Here is a 19,056-nt window from a genome sequence, read left to right on the forward strand (position 1 = left end):
CTGACATTTACGGAATCATTCCGAGGTGAGGGATGTGGCAATATGCTATCCCACTGAGGGAATAGTGCAGAACACATAATATTTAGTACAATGGTGCATGAAATGGCAGAGCAACTTTTCTTCATTTCACTTACAAAGATGCTTTCCAAAGCCTCTTCTTGATGTGGCATCTGTGAATGGAGGGGCTCAGCTACAGGGTGGGCCATTAAACACATTTGCCTTGTGTACCCAACTCTTTCCTTAGAGTGATCTCTAGAGAATGTCAGAGGACACTAGAGTTCAGAGCAGCTCTTGGCATGAGACCACCCAAAATATTCCACTCTGATCATCATTATGGGGAATTCAGGTGATGGCTCAAATGCAAAAGGGGGCAGTATAAAGCCCAAGGCCTCCTTCCGATTGCTGAAAACTCATTCTAGGTCACAGAACTGCAGCAATACAATGACTATACATGCATTTTCCAGAGAGTTAATAGATGTCAAGGCTTCCGTTGTGTCATTTAGGACTGTTACATATCATCTCCCATTTTCAAAGCCACTAAGACTATCCAAAATTATGAGCAGTTACCTCAAAACCTTTCTTAAGCAGTGTTTTCAAATTTGGGAGTGTCCTTATTTTATCCCTACTAATTGTCTTGCTGTTCCTAGGTTAAGAAAAGTTTTCAGCCATTGGGTAACCAGCCAATTATCATGAAAAGGAGGCAAAATTAACTGATGCTATGGGTAACTAATTTCAGTACTTTTATTCCTGCTTATTTAATAATCACTTAGATGCAGTCAAAATTACCAAATAACCAAATGTAGCCTAGTGACAGGTGAGCTTCAACATCCCAGCTCTAGATGAACGGGTCTCACACTTGAGCATGGATTAGAATCACTTGCATGACTTGTGAACACACGCATTTGCTGGGCCCCACCTCGGGAGTTTCTGAGTCAGCAGGTGTCCGGTGGGACCCAGTAGTCTGCATTTCTAATAAGTCTCCAGGTGATGAAGATGTTGCTGTCCTTGGACCACTTTGAGAACCACTGATCTAGATCTGAGACCCTAGGGAAAGTACTTATCCTCTCTAAACCTCAGTTTACTTGCTGTAAAAGGGGAGTACTCAGAAGATTAAATAAAATGTTTATGGAGAACCTAGTGTTATGCCAACACTGGGTGCTCTATAAATGGTAGCTGTTATTACAATAACTCAAATTCAATTTCAGAATAAAAAATGCAAGCTAATTTGCCTATATGTGGCATATAAATTGCACATACCCACACTTTTACTTACATACCTAAACTATCTCATTTTAGACAAAATATCAGTTCTGCTAATAAAGCCTGTGATTTCAAAATGAGAAAAAAGCCAGCAATCCAGAAGAAATAGGCAACAAGCAGCCTGTGGGTTCTGCAGAGTTAACGTGTAAACATTTCTCATAAATCTCTCTTATTTGCTTGCACAGAACTTGTGTCTGTGTTTAGAGGGAAGGGGGCTGGTTAGGGGAGCTTCATCTCTCCACATTGCACAGCAGCAGGAAACTAGGGATCCCGGTAAGCAAAGATGATTTAAATCATGAAGACCTCTGAAATAATCCTGAGCATCAAGGATGAAAATCTCAAATTTATGGTCCCTTTTCCTTTCCACTGAAAACAGTCCAGCAGGGAAGAAAAGGAAGGAAAAGCTGAGATTGGCTGTGATTATTTCAGTTTTGAAGCAGCATTTGCCCTTCAAGTCTCCTCTCTCTTCATAAAGTCAACATCTCTAGGCCCAGCTTTCAAATCAAGTAAAAGATAGGGGAGGAAAGGGGGCAGAATTAGGGATGGGGGCAGGGCAGAAAGGGTATATCCTCAACTGTCTCTCCACCTCCAAGGGGCAAAGCTTTTCTTTTCACTTTCTGTGTCTGGTAAACAGCTGGGTTCTCCTCTATCCCAGCTCCAGCAGAGGGGTAATGAGATTAGCATTCCCCACTTGCCCTCACACAGCCAGCCATCAGAAAACAGTAGCATCCTGTGATGTGTGGAGTCCACCACGCACACAGTGCTGAATCCCATATCTTCTGCATTTCCTGCAGGTGGTGGAGTCTTCCTACCAGTGTGAAGCTTCCATACTAAGAAGTCAGCCTGGAGAGAAATTTCAGGCTTGGCAGCTGAGCTTGGTAACTTTCCATTTGTGATTTGGGACAAATAAGTCTCATTTTCTGGTAGGTTATCAACTTTGTATATGTCATGATGATGAGAATATAAACAACAATAGAAGCTAACCTCTATTAAGTGCTTATTATGTACCAAATTTCTAATCTTTTCACATGCATAAACCTATTTAATTTTTACAACAATCTTATTAGGGAAATCAAGTCATCATTCCCATTTTACAGATGAGGAAACTGAGGCACACAAAGGTTAAGTAAATTGCCTAAGGGCACCTATCCAGAAAGCCCATGATCTTAATCACGCCACAAAGTCATCAAGTTTGATAGAGACTGGTTAGGGAGTCCTAATAGTCATGGTGAATATATTTTTAATACTGAAATCAGGACACTTAGGGGAGGATATAACCGAGACAGTCCTGGAAATTCAAGGATGTATGAGAAACCCCAAAATGCAGGTAGCTCAGGGACGGTGGAGAAGACCTTCTGTGGGAGAAATGAGGACCTTACAGCTGAGGATCCCAAAATGACCCTGCTTCAGATCCTTTGTGGTCTTAGCGTGTCTTTTGATCTTTCAGAATTTCAGTTACCTAACCTGTAAAAATGGACTGATGTGAGGACTAGGTTGTCTAAATTTTTTATACCGTGTTACAGAATATCAGCTTTTATTGCTTCACGGCACATCAGCAAGTTTCTATACAGGGAGGCCTGGGAAAATCACACAGGGGCAGGATCCCTCAAGACTCATGACCCAAAGGGAGGACTAACAAAAGGAAGAACTCACCCCTGACATTGATAAAATGCTGTGTGAACACTGGCTCCTCCTCCCCAGCAGAAGTATCTAACTCATTCATTTCATTATTTATAATCATGACTGCCTAGAGCCTGACCATGTGCTTGTCTACATCATAATAATACAGGGCTTCAAAGTAATATGGAAATCTCACTCCCATCTGCTCACCTCAATGCCCATCCTGGAAGGATTTCCTAGAGACCAAGATTGAGAGTTTAGCCAGTCTGTTAGAGGCACTATGAGGATGCTTCCAAGTCTTCAATGTTTTCCAAAAGTGGTCCGATAGGTGCATTGATCCATCCATCTATCCACCCACCCACCCAATGTTTATTAAGTACCTACAATGTTCCAGTCACTGCATTAAGATGCTGGAGATGTCGGACGATCTCCTTTGACCAAGGCCTTCATCCGAATCTCAACTACCACCACAAAAATGGGGCACATAGGGCACTTGAGGAATACAAGATGATGACCAGCCCTTCATCTTACTTCAGAGCAAATCCTAGGGTTCCCCATACCCTCCCTTTTATGGTCTCCAAAACTAGCTTCCCTCTGGATATGGATTTTAGGAAACTACACAGTTATCTCAAGATTCATTTAGGAAGAACTGGCTTCTTAAAAATATTAGGTTTTCCTATTAAGATTAAAAGATGGCTCTCTATTAATTTAGCTCTTCTTTAAGATATACTGATTTTTAATAAGTTAGATCTAGACTACCAGGTCACTATCTCGAGTTCTTTTTTAACAAAGCATATAAGAAACAAACAATTAATAATAATGAAATAGAAAAATACCAAAATCAGATCTTGAAAAGCACACCCTACCTCCTCCTCCAGGAGTCTCCATTCCACATCCTATTCAATTAATCAACCAAAATGTAAATAACACTTACTCAGGGCTGTCTGGATGTCCTTTTCTCCATTTTTCACTTCTGTCAAAAATCCCTTCAAAAATTTGAGACCTCTAAAACAAAAAAGAGGAAGAAATATTATTTTCAAAGTTCACTTATGTTGAACGGGTATGAATAAATGGCAGACATCAGCTTCTTTTTCAGTAGTATCTTGGGCACAGCAATAAACAAGTCAAGTCACATGGCAGTCCTTTCTAAGTTTCTTCCCTGTGATTTCCCTTTAGCTTGCTCTAGACGCTTCTTATCTGAAATACCTACACAGTGGTTTTCAAAATGTGGTCCCAGGACCAGCAGTTTCAGCATCACCTGGGAACTTGTTAGAAATGCAAATTCTGGAGCTCCCCTCCAGACTTGCTGAATCAGAAATTGGGTTTTGGGTGGAGCAATCTGTGTTTTTTAATAAGCCCTCCAGGTGAATCTGATGCCATTACAGTTTGTGATCCACTGACTTAAAGACAAACCAATCGGCTTTACTGTCCTTTATCATTCCTATCTTATATATTCTATTAATATTAACAATGTTTATCACTATCAAGACAGAGGCAAAAAAAAGTCAATATTCTATTCTTCAGGCCTTCTAGAAAAGGCTATACATGGGTTACAGCTTTCACTCAGAAGTAGCCTCTTTTGCATAACAATTTTTTTTGGTAGGGGTAACATTTCAACTAAGCTGGATTTCAACTGCTGCCCCACCCCAGTTGCCTCACCTCTTCAGCCACAGGAGGGCTTCTGTAGCTGAGTTCCTAACCTGGGCTACATCGGCCTCCACTTCGTGCAGCACTATCTTCTGGAGTGTGGTAAACTCTTCTTTGTTGGTTATATACTTCTGATTTACTTTCTGCAGGAGAAGCAGGGAAATAACCTAAGTTAAAAGTGCTAAAGCTATCAAGCAAGTCAGTTTACTGTTGAGACCTAAGTTTGTCAACCAGGCCTCTAAGAAATTAAAATGAATTAAGGCTCTCTTACCTTTGTCCTTATGCTTTCCAAGTAATCTGTTTTATTTGTTTGAGGATTCTTATTAGGCTTAAGCTAGAATTAAATAGTTTCAGGGTTTTAAAGTACTGTTTTTAAAGTATTTTTTCCTCTGAGAAAGGTTCTTACAGCTGGCCTATACTTTTCATCCCGAGTATAAAACTCAACAATCATTTGCTTCTGAATGAGATTTCATGCAACTACTCCCTCCAAATATACAGTCTCCACGGAGACAAGCCAGTATATTCACCTTAATATTTCCAACTAGATCCATTTTAACAGGAGCAAACACTGTAGGGCCAAGTTTGTCTAGAAGAAAAGATTGAAAACATCTTTGAAAAAGCAATTTTTTCAAGTGGAAAATATTTTTTATAGTAGCAATGAATTTAACAGGCCCCCCCACCCCCCCGCCAAACTTTTATTTTTTGCTTTTAAATCATTTTCTAAACATAAGCTTCAAAGGTTCCTGGCACACTGTCATTGCTTTTTTCTACTTCACTGCTCTGAAGTGAGTAACTATAATAAGGGCCTAAGGGCAGGTGAGGATAACCTTATAAGTTTAGAATGCGCATTGTAATCCTTAGGGCTGCACTGTTCCAATACGGTAGCCAGCGGATGTGTGGCTATTGAGCTCTTGGAATGTACCGATTCCAAACTGAAATATGCCATAAGTATAAATATATACCAGATTTCAAAGACTTAGTACCAAAAAAAGAATGCCAAATATCTCAATAATGATTCTTTTATATTGATTCCATGTTCAGATGATATATTGTATATACCAAGTTAGATACAATACATTATTAAAATTAGTTTTATCTGTTTTGCTTTACAATTTTAATATTCTTGCCAGAAAATATAAAATTATATATGTAGTCTGAATATTTTTGTTGGATAAGAGCAACTAAAAATAGTAACACAAAGGGGTATAGCCAAAAAGCCAAAAGAGAAAATATAATAAAATTCTAAAAAATACTTGACTCATCCAAAAGAAAGGCAGGAACAAAGATAGGTAGCTAAAAAGCTAAAAGAGGAAATAAAACAGAATACAAAAAAATAATTGATTAATTGGGTGGAAATCAAGAAAGGAGTAAACAAGGAAGAACACATGAGACAAACAGACAATAAGTAGCAAGATGGTAGAAACAGACAGCAAGATAGCAGGCTTAAATTCATCCAAACAATGTAATTTATTACACTGAGTACAAGAAAAAAACATGATAATTTCAATAAACACAGAAAAATATATTTTATAAATTAACTCACTCATGATTGTAAAAAACAACTCAATGTACAAGTCAATTGTATCTATATGCTATTAATAAACAACTGGAAAATGAAATACTTTTCATGATAGCATAAAAAAACATAAAATTCTAAAAGTTATTCCTAACAAAAGATGTGTAAGACCTTTACACGATACAAAACGTTGTGAAAATAAAGACCTAAGTAAATGAGAGATACAGCACATTCATGGATTAGAAGACTCAATGTTGTTTAAGATGCCAATTTCCTACTAATTGGTTTACAGTTTCAATGTAATCCTAATCAAAATCCCAACAGGATTTTTTTTTTTTAGAGAAATAGTAAGAAAATCACATATGTTTATTGAAAGGTTTTCAAGATTCATTACTTCAAAAAAAAAAATCACAATGGGACACATAGAACAAGCTCTCTTTTGTGTCTTATATAATACAGTATGTCTTATTCAGAAATGCCTCTATCTATTCAAAACAATCAGTTGGTAGTACTTATGTTTTACTTACTCTCACTAAGTTTTGAGTGGTTTACTGGCTTAGTACAGAAAACCAGTACATTTATCAGAATACTGCATTTTACTATCTTACTCCTTTTTTTATTCCTAAACCATAGTCGTTTTCTGTTTCTGTGTATGTTTGGGATATATGTAATGAGATTTATTTTCATTTATACAGAGAAATATTTATGATTTCTCTGATTTTAAGGTTTAAGACTTAAGACTCCTGGCATCTTCATGATAAGAGGGATAACTTGTATTATTGGCCATAACTACTGGGTAGGATGGAATTGGAGTTACCTTGTAGCTCTTCCATCAGACTGCTATTCTATCCTGCCTCCTACTGTCATACATGCTTATCAAAGAATGTATGGTCCCAGGAATCCTACAGGAAAAAAAAATCCCCTTCAACCTCTAGTCCCAGTGTGTATATAGACTCTCCTTTCTTTGGCCAACTGGACCACGTGGAAGCCACCTGCATGCCCCCCTACTCTGTGGGCTCCATTTTGTCCTTGCTTATCCTATCCAGGAGAGTGAAGAGGAGTCATGGAAGGAGGATGGGAACTTTGATACCCTCCACACATCTTTGGAAAGGTCCACTCTAGTACACTGACCCCTGGATACGGTCTTAGTTTTTCTCTTTGATCTGTATCAGGGCTCTTCTTCCTCTCTGGGGTTGAATTAGTGGGATGGGCAGCTTTGCTTTTTCCCTTAAGGTAATGGGAAGCATGCATGGCCCATGATTCTCCCCCCCCCAACCCCGTCACACATTGTATTTTATTTTTACAAGAGATAAATAAACTGACACCAAGCATTGTAAATGGATGACCACAACAAAAGCAACAATGATTGCAATTACCAAACATGAAACACACTCATACTATGTCATAATATTGACATTCATTTTAACAGCTAAAATTTATATGGACATGCAAAGGACCTAGAATTGCCAAAACATCTTGAAAAAGAAGAACAAAACTGGAAGAATACATTATCTGATTTCAAGCCTTACACAGTAATTAAGATACTATAATACTAGGATGAGGAAAAAAAACAGATGGTTGAAACAAAAGAGAGTCCAGAAATAGACCCACACTTATAGGGTCAACTGGTTTTCAAAGTGCTGCCAAGGTAATATAAAAGGGTAAAAAGATACTTTTTCAACAAATGGTTCTTGAACAACCAGATAAGGGAAAAAAAAAAAAAAAGAAGGAATCTCAACCCTTACCTCACACCACATAAAAAACTGATTCCAAGATGGATCACAGATGTAAACTTAAAATCAAAAATAAAAAGTGTAGAAGACAACACAGAAGACTATCTTCATGACCTTGGGGATAAGCAAAGATCTTTTAGGATACTGAAAGCACTAACTATAAAAGAAGAAAACACAGATAAATTGGATTTAATGAAAATTAAAAACCCTGCTCTTCAAAAGGCATCATTAAGAAAAGAAATGAACAAGTCATAGTCTGGGGGAAAATATTCATAATGAGTACGTCTAAAATGAAATGTTATTCAGAACATACAAAGAACTCTTTCAATTCAATAATAAAAAGAAAATTAACCAACTTTTAAAAATAGGTTAAAGATTTGAACAGACTTCACAATGGAAGAGATAGCAATGGTCGATAACCATATGAAAAAGTGCTCAACATCATTAGTCACCAGAGAAATACAAATTAAAGCCACCAAACACTCACAGAAATGGCTAAAACCAAAAATACTGACACCACCAAGTGCTAGTGAGGATGTGAAGCAACCAGAATATTCATATTTTGCTATTGGAAGTACACAATGGTACAACCACTCTTCATGAAATTACATGTATAAACCCTATGAATCAGCAATTCCACCCCTAGGTGTTTACTCAATAATGAAAACATGTGCCCACAGACACAAAAACGTTCAGAGCAATTTCACTTATAATAGCCCCAAACAAGAAACTACCCAAATGTTTATCAGTAGGAGAATGAATAAACAAAATGGGGTAGAGTCACTTAATAGAATACTATTCAGCAATAGAAAGGAATGAGCGACTAATACATGTAACAACAAAGGTGAAAACATTATACTATCAAGAGTATAATAATGCAAGAGTACGTAACATGATTCCACTTATGTAAAATTTTAGAACATGCAAAACTAATCTATGGTGACAGAAATCAGTATGGTTGCCTTGGGCTGGGTGACAGGTTGTGGACTGACTGGCATAGGGAACATTCTGGGGTGATGAAAACATTCTCTGCCTTGATAGAGATGTGGATTACATAGGTAGATGCATTTGTCAAAACTCACTGAATTATAACAGTTAAGTTCTATGCAAGATATACCTTGATTTAAAAAAGAGATACAGAGTTAAGTGGATTATATAGCAAATTTCAACACATTAGCAATTCCTGGTACTACTGGCTCTATAAAAAGTAAATGTAATTTAAACTTAAATAAAGTTATATATATATCTTTTTTTAATCTGAAAAAAGTTTTAGCTGGTAAAATGTTTTTTCATAGTACCAACAGATTTGAAGATCTGTTCCTCAACGACTTTCACTTTTGCTCTTAAGTAAGATTTCTAGAAAACAGAATTCCCTTTTTTCATTACACAACTCTAAGATCAATATTAATCATAATTAGAAATGAAATGGAAATATGTAATAATGCTTAAGGTCACACAGTTTTAACTATATGTGCCTAGTGATATGAAGAGGTAGATAAGAAGGGTCATCTCACTGTACACATAGTTCAGCATATTTCTACTACAAAATAACTGCAGTGAAACAGATTCTAGAGACTATGAATTTAAGGCAAATCCAGCAATCTTACCTAATACTGGAACCACAGCATAACATGATGCTAAGAATGCTTCTGTGGGAATGCCACTGTCTTCCAGAAGTTCAATGTCACTAAAGCTAAACAATTTGGTGATACAGAGGAGGAAAGATTGAAAACACAACATTAGCATGCTCTGCAGTTCAGAGGCAGTCATGAAAACAGCTGCCCCTCTGTAGGTCAAATCATTTAACTTCATCTCACAAATATGCCCCAGTGACTGTTCTTCTATTATAACACAGTCTAATAAAATCATTTTCCAAAGACAATCCACCAAAGCAAGCTAAAACTTGTTGACAGAGTATACTCTCACAATCCAGTTCCTTCTCATCCACTGCTTCAGGCAAGGTGAACAGTAAAGCAGATGCTTGGTATGCCACATTCTCTATTCTGTTAGGATACGCCATCCCCTGAAAGGAACACCAACATTGACTTTCCAGAAGGAAAGCTCGTATCCAACTGTCAGTGATGTTAGAGAGTACAGAATACCTGGTGTTCATGGTACTAAAGAAAGTTGGGATGACTTCTTGGCCTTCTTCCCAGTGGGCTTCTGGAGAGCTGCTTGAGGAGTGGGATTCAGACTGTGCCAAGTGGCTGTCATGATTTCCCAGGTTTTCCTCTCCATCTTCCTTTATCATTTCACGTTGGACTGTAAAGCAGGAGATACCTATTACTAACCTTTTATTTATGTATTATAAGATTACTATATATATTCATTGTTGAACATTTTTAACACAGAAAAGTATACAGAAAGAAAAATCAGTGAAATACTATACATATACACACAAACAAAATTGAGTATAAATACATGTAGATTTTCATCCAGCCTGTTTTCACTGAACGGTATATCATGAATATTTTCATTATCATTCAATACTCTTCAAAACATGGTTTTAATGACCATGTAATATTGAATCATGTTTATGTGGCGGGCATTGAGGTAGTTTCTAAAATTTCAGTATTATAAATAGAGTTGAGCCTCAATATTAGTGTATTCTGTCTTTGTGGATTTGCCTACTTGCTGAAGTTTATTTGTAATACTAAAATCAACGCTCATGGCACTCTTGCAGTCATTTTGGATATGTGCAGAGTGGTGAAAAAATTTGAGTTACCTGACACGCATGTTCCCAGCTGAGGTCGAACAAGGTGACACTCTGCCTTCTTGTTTCACCTTTCATACTGTACGCAAATGTGTTTATTTAGTGCCATTTTTTTTTTTGCATTCTTGTGCATTTTGTTGTTGATTTTGCTGTTTAAAAGGACCCCCAAGTGTAGTGCTGCCTAGTGTTCCTAAGCACAAGAAGGCTGTGATGTGCCTTATGGAAAAACACGTGTTATATAAGCTTATATAAGATAAGCTTCGTGGGCTTCCCTGGTGGCGCAGTGGTTGAGAGTCCGCCTGCCGATGCAGCGGATCTGGGTTTGTGCCCCGGTCCGGGAGGATTCCACGTGCCGCGGAGCGGCTGGGCCTGTGAGCCATGGCCGCTGGGCCTAGGCCACAGCAGTGAGAGGCCCGTGTACCGCAAAAAAAAAAAAAAAAAAGAGATAAGCTTCGTTCAGGCATGAGTTATAGTGCTGTTGGCCATGGGTTCAATGTTAATGAGTCAACAATATATATAAACAAGGTATCTTTTTTTTTTTCCTTTAGGAGGAGGGACTCTTTTCTTTTTAATTTTTATTGGAGTATAGTTGATTTACAATGTTGTGTTAGTTTCAGGTGTACAGCAAAGTGAATCAGTTATACATATACATATATCCACTCTTTTTTAGATTCTTTTCCCATAGGCCATTACAGAGTACTGAGTAGAGTCCCCTGTGCTATACAGTAGTTCCTTATTAGTTACCTATTTTATATATAGTAGTATGTATATGTCAATCCCAATCTTCCAATTTATCCCTCTCCCCAACAAGGTGTCTTTAAACAGAAACACACAAAACAACAATATGTTCTGATCAGTTGATGAAAATGTGAAAAGAGGCTTGCGGGAACCTAACCATGTATTTCCCCTAGGAGCAACGGTTCAGTATTTTCTAATTCAGTGTTTGCAGTGACTTTATAGAACAAAACTACCATGAGTAATGAGAATTAACTGTAATGTCATAAAGGACATCCCTGTCCATATATATTTGTCTTTAAATCTGACTATTCCCTGAGGACAAATTCCTAGAAAAAAATTATTGGGTCAAATAAATAATAGTACTGTTTTAACAGAAATTCTCCTGTCTATTATTTACTCAAGGGATAAGACTTCAGTGATGTATGGATTGCTTGCTGCAGGTTAACAGCTATGAAAATGCATCTTTTCTTCCCCCCACTCACCAGAGGAGATGAGGAGGAAACTTTAAAAAAATTTTTATTTTCAAACTATTTAATACACACTTATAACACAATTAAAAACTCTAAGATGATTGTCATGGACTGATCTGAAGTTGGTTTTAGTAGTTAGAGCCAATGAGATTAGTAAATCGAAAAGGGCAGCACTTTCAACTACAGGTTATTACCTAAAACTTGGGAATTTGGCTTGATGAACACAGAGACGGCCAGGCGAAAGTCTGATGGTGGTTGGTGAACTCGGACATCCTCAGGCCTCACCAGAAACCAGGAGGATGGAAAACTGAACTGCCATAACTCTGCAGACTCTTAAGTCTCACATCATAGTCTATGTTCAATGGACTTTGAAATTCTGAGCAGAAGGCCCTAATACTCATACTCTCTAAAAAGTCAGCACAGACAGCTACAGCTCACTGAAGCCCATGGACATCACAGCTAAGAACAGTGAGTGGAAAACTCCTCTTCATTCTGCCTTTTCAATAGGGGGGTCAGGTGGAATGGCAGAACGTTTTCAAGTGAACTCTGTTATCTTACGAACAGCTGCCTCGGGAGCTACCTAGCACGCTGTCTTGAGGTCAGTCCCTATTAAGTGTCGCATCATGGATAATGAATCAAAGCCCCATGATCCTTTTATTCAATGGTTTGCCTCACATCTTTTTTGTTTTTACCTGTTATATTATCATCTGTATTTTCTTCACTTGATATGCTGCGATCTGTCTCTGCAGGTTTCAAACATAAGGAGCTCTTGTTTTTCATTAGGATTTCTTCATCATCATTTATTTCCATATGTAAAGATCCATTCTCACAACTGTTTAACTCTGTTTGCCTAAAATTTTTTTAAAAGGAAAAAAGCCAAGAAGTCCAATTATTTGGTCACAAATAGACTGCACAGATAGATCCTATTCTGAGGGATGGGGAAGGGTCCACAACCACAATTACCAACTCCTTTTAACACTGATTGAAAAACAGAACTGTTAAATCAAGCCAAATCTGTCACCCCACCCTCCTGCCTCAAAGGCGGGTATCCTCCTGTCCTGGGAGCAGGCCTGTCTCCAGGCTGAAGTTCAGAGACCAAAGAGCCATTCATGGCTCTTCATGCACCCTCAGCTGACTCCAACTTCCTGCTCCCCACCAGCAACAGGAAATATTCACTGAGAGCACCTGGGTTTTCAATCAGCTTTTCTACAGGTACCACATTCAACACTTTTTCTCACTTGCCTCAGCTTCTCCCTGGAAGGTTTTTTCCTCTCTCCTCACCTCTCAAATCACTGGCCACTTCCATTTGTTTGCCTAGCAGTTAACTGTCTAGAAGCCACAGCTGTGGTCAAGGAAGACAAAAAAAAAAAAAAAAAAAAAACCCAGGAGGACACAATACATCCTGAGTATCTGTTGCTCTTTAAGGTAACATAAAAGGCTATTTAACATGCAAGTGAAATAACTGATTCTGTTAAAGGGACAATCATAACATCTTATTATAAATAACTAGACTCAGCCAAATTAGAACAAAACCATTTTCTTCTAATACGAATAAAGGGAAAAGGTCCAAGCTACATGTGGACTCCAGGAAAAGCATTTGTTTTTCTAAAAAAATACCGTATTTCAACTTGGCAATTAAAAATATAGGAGTATATTGATGAAATACCTCAAAAGAAAAAAAAATCTACAAAGATGTTCCTAGTAGAAATATTTAGATCAGGAGAAAATTATTAACCAAATTGGGGAACAATCCTTGTACTAAAGAAACAAACAACTGTATATAAAGAGATGAAAATATTAAATAACAACTTGAAAGGACAAATACATGGACAATGTCAAAATACAGGAATGCTTATATGAAATAATAACTGAATAAAGACCCTAAATAATAGGAACACAACTGTGTAAACGTGTACTTTTTTTCAGTAGTTCAGATTTTGATATTATGTTCTTTTTCCAGCCTGTAAAGCTACCTAGGATTTTTATTTTTCAATGAAACAAAATAGCACTGTCTTTTCTGATAAAACCACATTTAAATCAATGCTCGGCTCCTTCACAAGAGAGGAGGTTCCAATACTCAGTACAACAGAGAAATGAAAAGTTATTAGCTGTGGTGGGTGAGATCCATATCCTGGGGAAATGCAAACATCTTCCCTAGTAGTCAGTGCTGAATGAAAGATTTGCAGTGCTTCAGGGTCACCTCTGGTATCATCTCAAACCATGAGAAAAACCACCACATGATTTCTTTTCTTTTCTTTTTAAAATTTATTTATTATTTTTGGCTGTGTTGGGTCATTGTTGCTGCACATGGGCTTTCTCTAGTTGCAGTGAGCAGGGGCTACTCTTTGTAGCTGTGCATGGGCTTCTCAATGCGGTGGCTTCTCTTGTTGCGGAGCACGGGCTCTAGAGCACGTGGGCTTCAGTAGATGCGGCGCGTGGGCTCTAGAGCACAGGCTCAGTAGTTGTGGCACACGGGCTTAGTTGCTCCGCGGCAAGTGGGATCTTCCCGGACTAGGGCTCGAACCCGTGTCCCCTGCATTGGCGGGCGGATTCTCAACCACTGCACCACCAGGGAAGCCCACCATGTAATTTCTTAAAAAAAAAAAAAACAAGGAATACCAATATCCTTATTTTTATATTTTTAGAAAGAAGAAAAAACAAAAAATGTTACTGTACCTTTCCAATGAATTATGAATTGGTACAATAGGATGTTTCATCTTTAAAAGAAGCAAAGAAAAGAAAATTCACATGTTAAACTCCCAACAGAATATATTTAGAGTTTTATCACATATGAAAGTGGTAAATATGATCATAACACACACTGCCCCACTCAAGAGGAATAATTTTAGGTCTTCCCAAAAGAAAGGAGTCATTGATCCCAACCAGTCTCAAATAAGGATACCCAAATTTCTAAGAAAAAGGAAGATGGTCTTTTGAAGGGCCTAATTACCATATTTATACCCTTGGTGGTTAGCTTTCCTGTAATTACTATTACACTCATTAAATATTATTAAATACCAAACTATGATACAGCATTGTATCAAACACTGGAAGCATAAAGGTAAACAGTATGGGGTTCTTGCCCTTAAGGTACTTTCAATATAGAATAAGGCTAAAATAGGGGTATGCGTAGAGGAGGAACTCTTAGCCCAACTAAGGGATTCAGGGAAAGAGAGATTAAATTTTAAAGGATGAATAAGAGCTAAGCAGGGAAAGACAGGTGAGAAGGGCATTCTTGGTACTGGGAAATGGCCCAAAGAAGTGGGGGAGCTTACAAGCAGTTAATACGTTCAAGCCAGGTTATGAAAAAGAAAGAGGTTGGTGATGTGGGAAGGGGCTAAGACGTTTTGACTTTAAGCTGTAGGCAATGAGGGAGCCACTAAAAGTTTTAGGTGAAGTGGCCCAATTTACACTGCATGAACAGAAACACTGTAGGCTGCCTGGAAGAGTCGAGTTGAAGGCAACTAGTTAGAAGGCTATCACCAATCTCAACAAGACTCCCTGGACAAGGAGGCTGGAGACAAGAAACTAGCTACATCAGAGAGAGACATGTTCAGGTGGTAAAACTGCCAACACTAACTGACTGGATACGAGGGACTAAGGGCATATATAATAGTGGACATAAAAGAAAGTCCACTACAAAAATGTCTTTATCAAGTTGCCAAAGGGTGATGGAGAACTTATCTCAGTATATCACTTTCTTAGCTTTTCATCATGCCCTACTGCAGCCAAGCTGACCTGGTCTGTTACCTTGTTGGACTTGAGCATGGCCAGCTGGGGTGATCCTGGGGGAGTGCGATAGAGCAGCTCAGAAGTGAAGGCTGCGTTTGCGATCTGCATGCATTCTTCCAACGTCTTCAGAAAAGTATTGCAGGTTGATTTCAGCAGAGTTCCCACATCAATTCCCTCCTACAAAACAACCAGGGTGAAGACTCCTTTACCTTGCCAAAAAGGAAAAAGCCCAGTTGTGGAATGTCCTTAGAGGTTTTATCCAGCTAATGACGGGTGATAACAATAATCGTGTACCCGTCTATTTTGCTGGACAAATATGGGTATCAGTTATAAAAGAAAAAGACTGAGCAAGTCCAACTTACCTATTAATCATACTCAAGCCTAACCCTCCATCTGCCCTTCATGCTCACCCACCACTCCAACTGAAGGCAACGACTTCTCTCAACTCAACAACACTATATGACAGCAGTATGTCAGGTGCTAGGCGCTGAGCCCTTGTGGAGTTTGCGGTCTCTAAGGGGTGGCAGACACCAAACAGAATTACATGGACTGAAGACCAGGGGAATCAATGGAAAAATGTCTCCCACTGTCTGAGTAAAAATGAAGTTCTAGAATAGAAGCATTAGAAACCACAAATCACAGTACAGATGAGTCTTTCAGTACAGATGAGTCTAAGAGGTTTCAGCAACTGGAATTATTCTGAATATCTAATCATTTTTTTCTCCAAGTTATTTCACTTGCTCAGGTTGTTTTTCCTCTGGATATTGATATTGATAAGTTGTTCAGGAAACGGAGGCTACCCCCTGACTAGAGAGTTTGGTAACCACATCTTAGTGGCATTAGAGTTACCAGATTGGGCCCAAGATGGAGTCACTCATGCTAAGTCTCACAACAGCAAACCAAAAACTTATCCAAGTTTCTATGCTGGGCTCACCCAGAAAAGGCAGGCCTAGGTCAACCAATCAGTGCTTGCCTGCTCAGCACAAGTTAGTGTACTGACCTGGCTCTAAGACTTCCCTTTGCTCCATATAAGAAAAGTAACCCTGCTTTAACCATTCAGCGAATGCCCAGTATAACTTCCTTGTTCCTGCTCACTTTGGTCCATAAAGATCTCTAGCCTGGTATAGCTCTTCACAGCTCCTTTCTACCTGCTAGACTGGACGCTGCCCGATTTATGAATTGCTGAATAAAGCTAATAAGATCTTTAAATTTTACTCAGTTGAATTTTGTTCTTTCGCCATAGCCTCTGTATTTTCCTCAATTTTGTATTTCTAACAAGCTAGATGTTACTGGTCGTGAACCACTATTTTTCAGACACCAATTACAATGTGTGGTTTTTTTCCACACTACCAAGAAATTCCTGGACACCAGCCGGGTGTCTTACAATTCTGACACAATTTACCTGGAAATAGTGTCAGATCTCACAGGTTAAGCGCTCAGTCCTACAAGATTGCTCCCCACCCCCACTTCAGACACCAATGGCAAGTTCAGGGTGTCACTTGTGCTACTGACTGACCCACTCTAGACTGAAGATTCCAACAACCCCCTCCTTGTGTTTAATTACTTTGCCAGAGCAGCTCACAGAACTAAAAGAAACATTTAACTTATTAGACTGCCAGCATATTATAAAAGCATATAACTCAGGAACAGCCAGATGGAAGAGATGCATAGGGCAAGGCATGTGGGAAGGGGCTTGGCGCTTCCATGCTCCCTGAGTATGCCACTCTCCCCAGTCAACACATATTCACCAACTCGGGAGCTCTCCAAACCCCATGCTGTGGGTTATGGAAGCTTCGTTAAATGGGCACGATTGATTAAATCATTGGCCAAGGGTGACTGAAGTCAATCTTCAGTCCCTCTCCCCTCCCAGGAGGGGAGGGGGTAGGAATGAAAGTTCCAACCCTCTAATCACTTGCTTGGGTCTACAGTCAACCAGAGCCTCTATCCTTAGTATTTTCCAATTAACATAACAAAGACACTTTTTATCACCTGGAAATTCCAAGGGTTATTTTTTGGAGCTCTGTGCCAAAAACTAGACAAAGACCAAACATATATTTCTTATTATAAATCACAATATCATAACCACAGTTTCATAAGCAAGTTCCCAAGTCACTTACTATAAACACTTCCTAGAATTAAACATTGCTGTGTTCATTTTTTCCCTTCCTACTAGAACAGGGCTTCTCTACCTTGGCATCACTGGCATTTGGGGCTGGCTTACTGGAGCAGGGGATATAGGGGGAGTGGCTCTCCTATCCATTGCAGATATTAAGCAGCGTCCGGCCTCTACCCCTTAGATGCCAACAGCACTCCCCCAGTAGTGACAACCAAAAGTGTCTCAGACGTTGCCCAATGTCTCCTGAGGAGCAAAACTGCTCTGGGTTGAGAATCAATGCTCTAGTCTCTAACATCCCAAAAGCAGGACTGAAGTGTTTTGGTACCCCTCTCGTCTCCCTCCCGCAGCACATTATCTTGTACACGATAGGCAGTTGCTGAATGAGTAAGAGAGACCCCCAAAAAGTGAGTGAAAGTGAGTTAAACCACCTTTATTAGAAAAACTTAGAGCACATATATTACTAGTAGCATAGTGATACACTACCTAAGAAAAGTAATTTAAAATCATTAATTATAATCTACAGATTCTTCATTTTGTGGGCACTGTTTTTCAGATAACTTCTCTGAGAGCAGAGCAGAGACCCCTCTCTGGTTAATGTGAACCATTCAATACATAGCTTAACACCAGATAGATCTTTTAATATATGTTTTAGAATGAGTAAATAACAATTTCATTAATAAATGATAAAAATCGCAATCCTTGCTGATGATGGAGAGAAATAAAGCTGTGTCTCTATCTTTGAAAGCACTAGTCTCTACTCAAGCAGAACATCTATTACAGTGAAATAAAATCCTGTTACAGTCTCATCAGAGGTGACAGACACATATTACTGACAGACATGATGCTGTCACCTTAGGAGCCACATGCGTAGTATAGAAATGGCTCTGCCAGACAGCTAAGGCTATATTTTAGAAAGTTATGCAAACTGGGGAGACACATATTTTAGTACATCAGTACTAAAGTTAAAAGTTCCAAAATTATCAATTAATTAATCCTGAATTCATCCCAGGAAGGAAAACTATATGCTTCCATATGCTGAAATGCACACACTTCTTCTCTTTGTTGAAGTCTGTCACTTTTTTTCTCTGAAAAACAGTAAATTCCAAGGTAGGGATTATGTGAGAATAAGCAGCACCTGTAAGCAACATCTGGGGCTACTTGTCACGTGGCTAAGAAGAATGGTATTTTACCTCAGAATTGGACACACCAGTTGCGGTCACTTCTTTTGTTTTATCTACTTGCTGAACAAGAAGATCACAGTAGAGTCTTAGTTCCGACATTTTAGTTTTCAAGTTATCAGTGTTTTCAGCAAACTCTAAATAACAAAATGATGAAAACGTAATTTAATTCCCAGAATAAATAACTGATATACTAGTTAGCATACTATACAGATAAGTGAAATATAATCTATGCCTAAAGTCAGACGTTTATAGTATGGGTTACAGATATGACATATTTGAAGTTATGGGAGCAAGAAAAAGAGAAAAAGGAGATTTCTAGTCTTCTGAAGT

The 19,056-nt window shown here is 38.6% G+C and overlaps 1 protein-coding gene across 1 annotated transcript in view; it reads right to left on the reverse strand.

The window, feature by feature from the left end:
• PLEKHA8 (pleckstrin homology domain containing A8) overlaps positions 1-19,056 on the reverse strand; it is a 71,997-nt gene that overhangs the window by 12,659 nt on the left and 40,282 nt on the right. Inside the window, exons 4-12 of the mRNA XM_082661956.1 lie at positions 18,736-18,860; positions 15,448-15,606; positions 14,374-14,414; positions 12,390-12,547; positions 9,879-10,038; positions 9,384-9,469; positions 5,055-5,113; positions 4,540-4,670; positions 3,815-3,885 (exon numbers count right to left, since the gene is read on the reverse strand). Coding sequence (XP_082518082.1) covers positions 3,815-3,885; positions 4,540-4,670; positions 5,055-5,113; positions 9,384-9,469; positions 9,879-10,038; positions 12,390-12,547; positions 14,374-14,414; positions 15,448-15,606; positions 18,736-18,860 — 990 coding nt within the window. The remainder of the gene's footprint in view (positions 1-3,814; positions 3,886-4,539; positions 4,671-5,054; positions 5,114-9,383; positions 9,470-9,878; positions 10,039-12,389; positions 12,548-14,373; positions 14,415-15,447; positions 15,607-18,735; positions 18,861-19,056) is intronic.

This window comes from Grampus griseus (genome assembly GCF_964374135.1).
Source record: "Grampus griseus genome assembly, chromosome: 9".
Classification (NCBI taxonomy): Eukaryota; Metazoa; Chordata; class Mammalia; order Artiodactyla; family Delphinidae; genus Grampus; species Grampus griseus.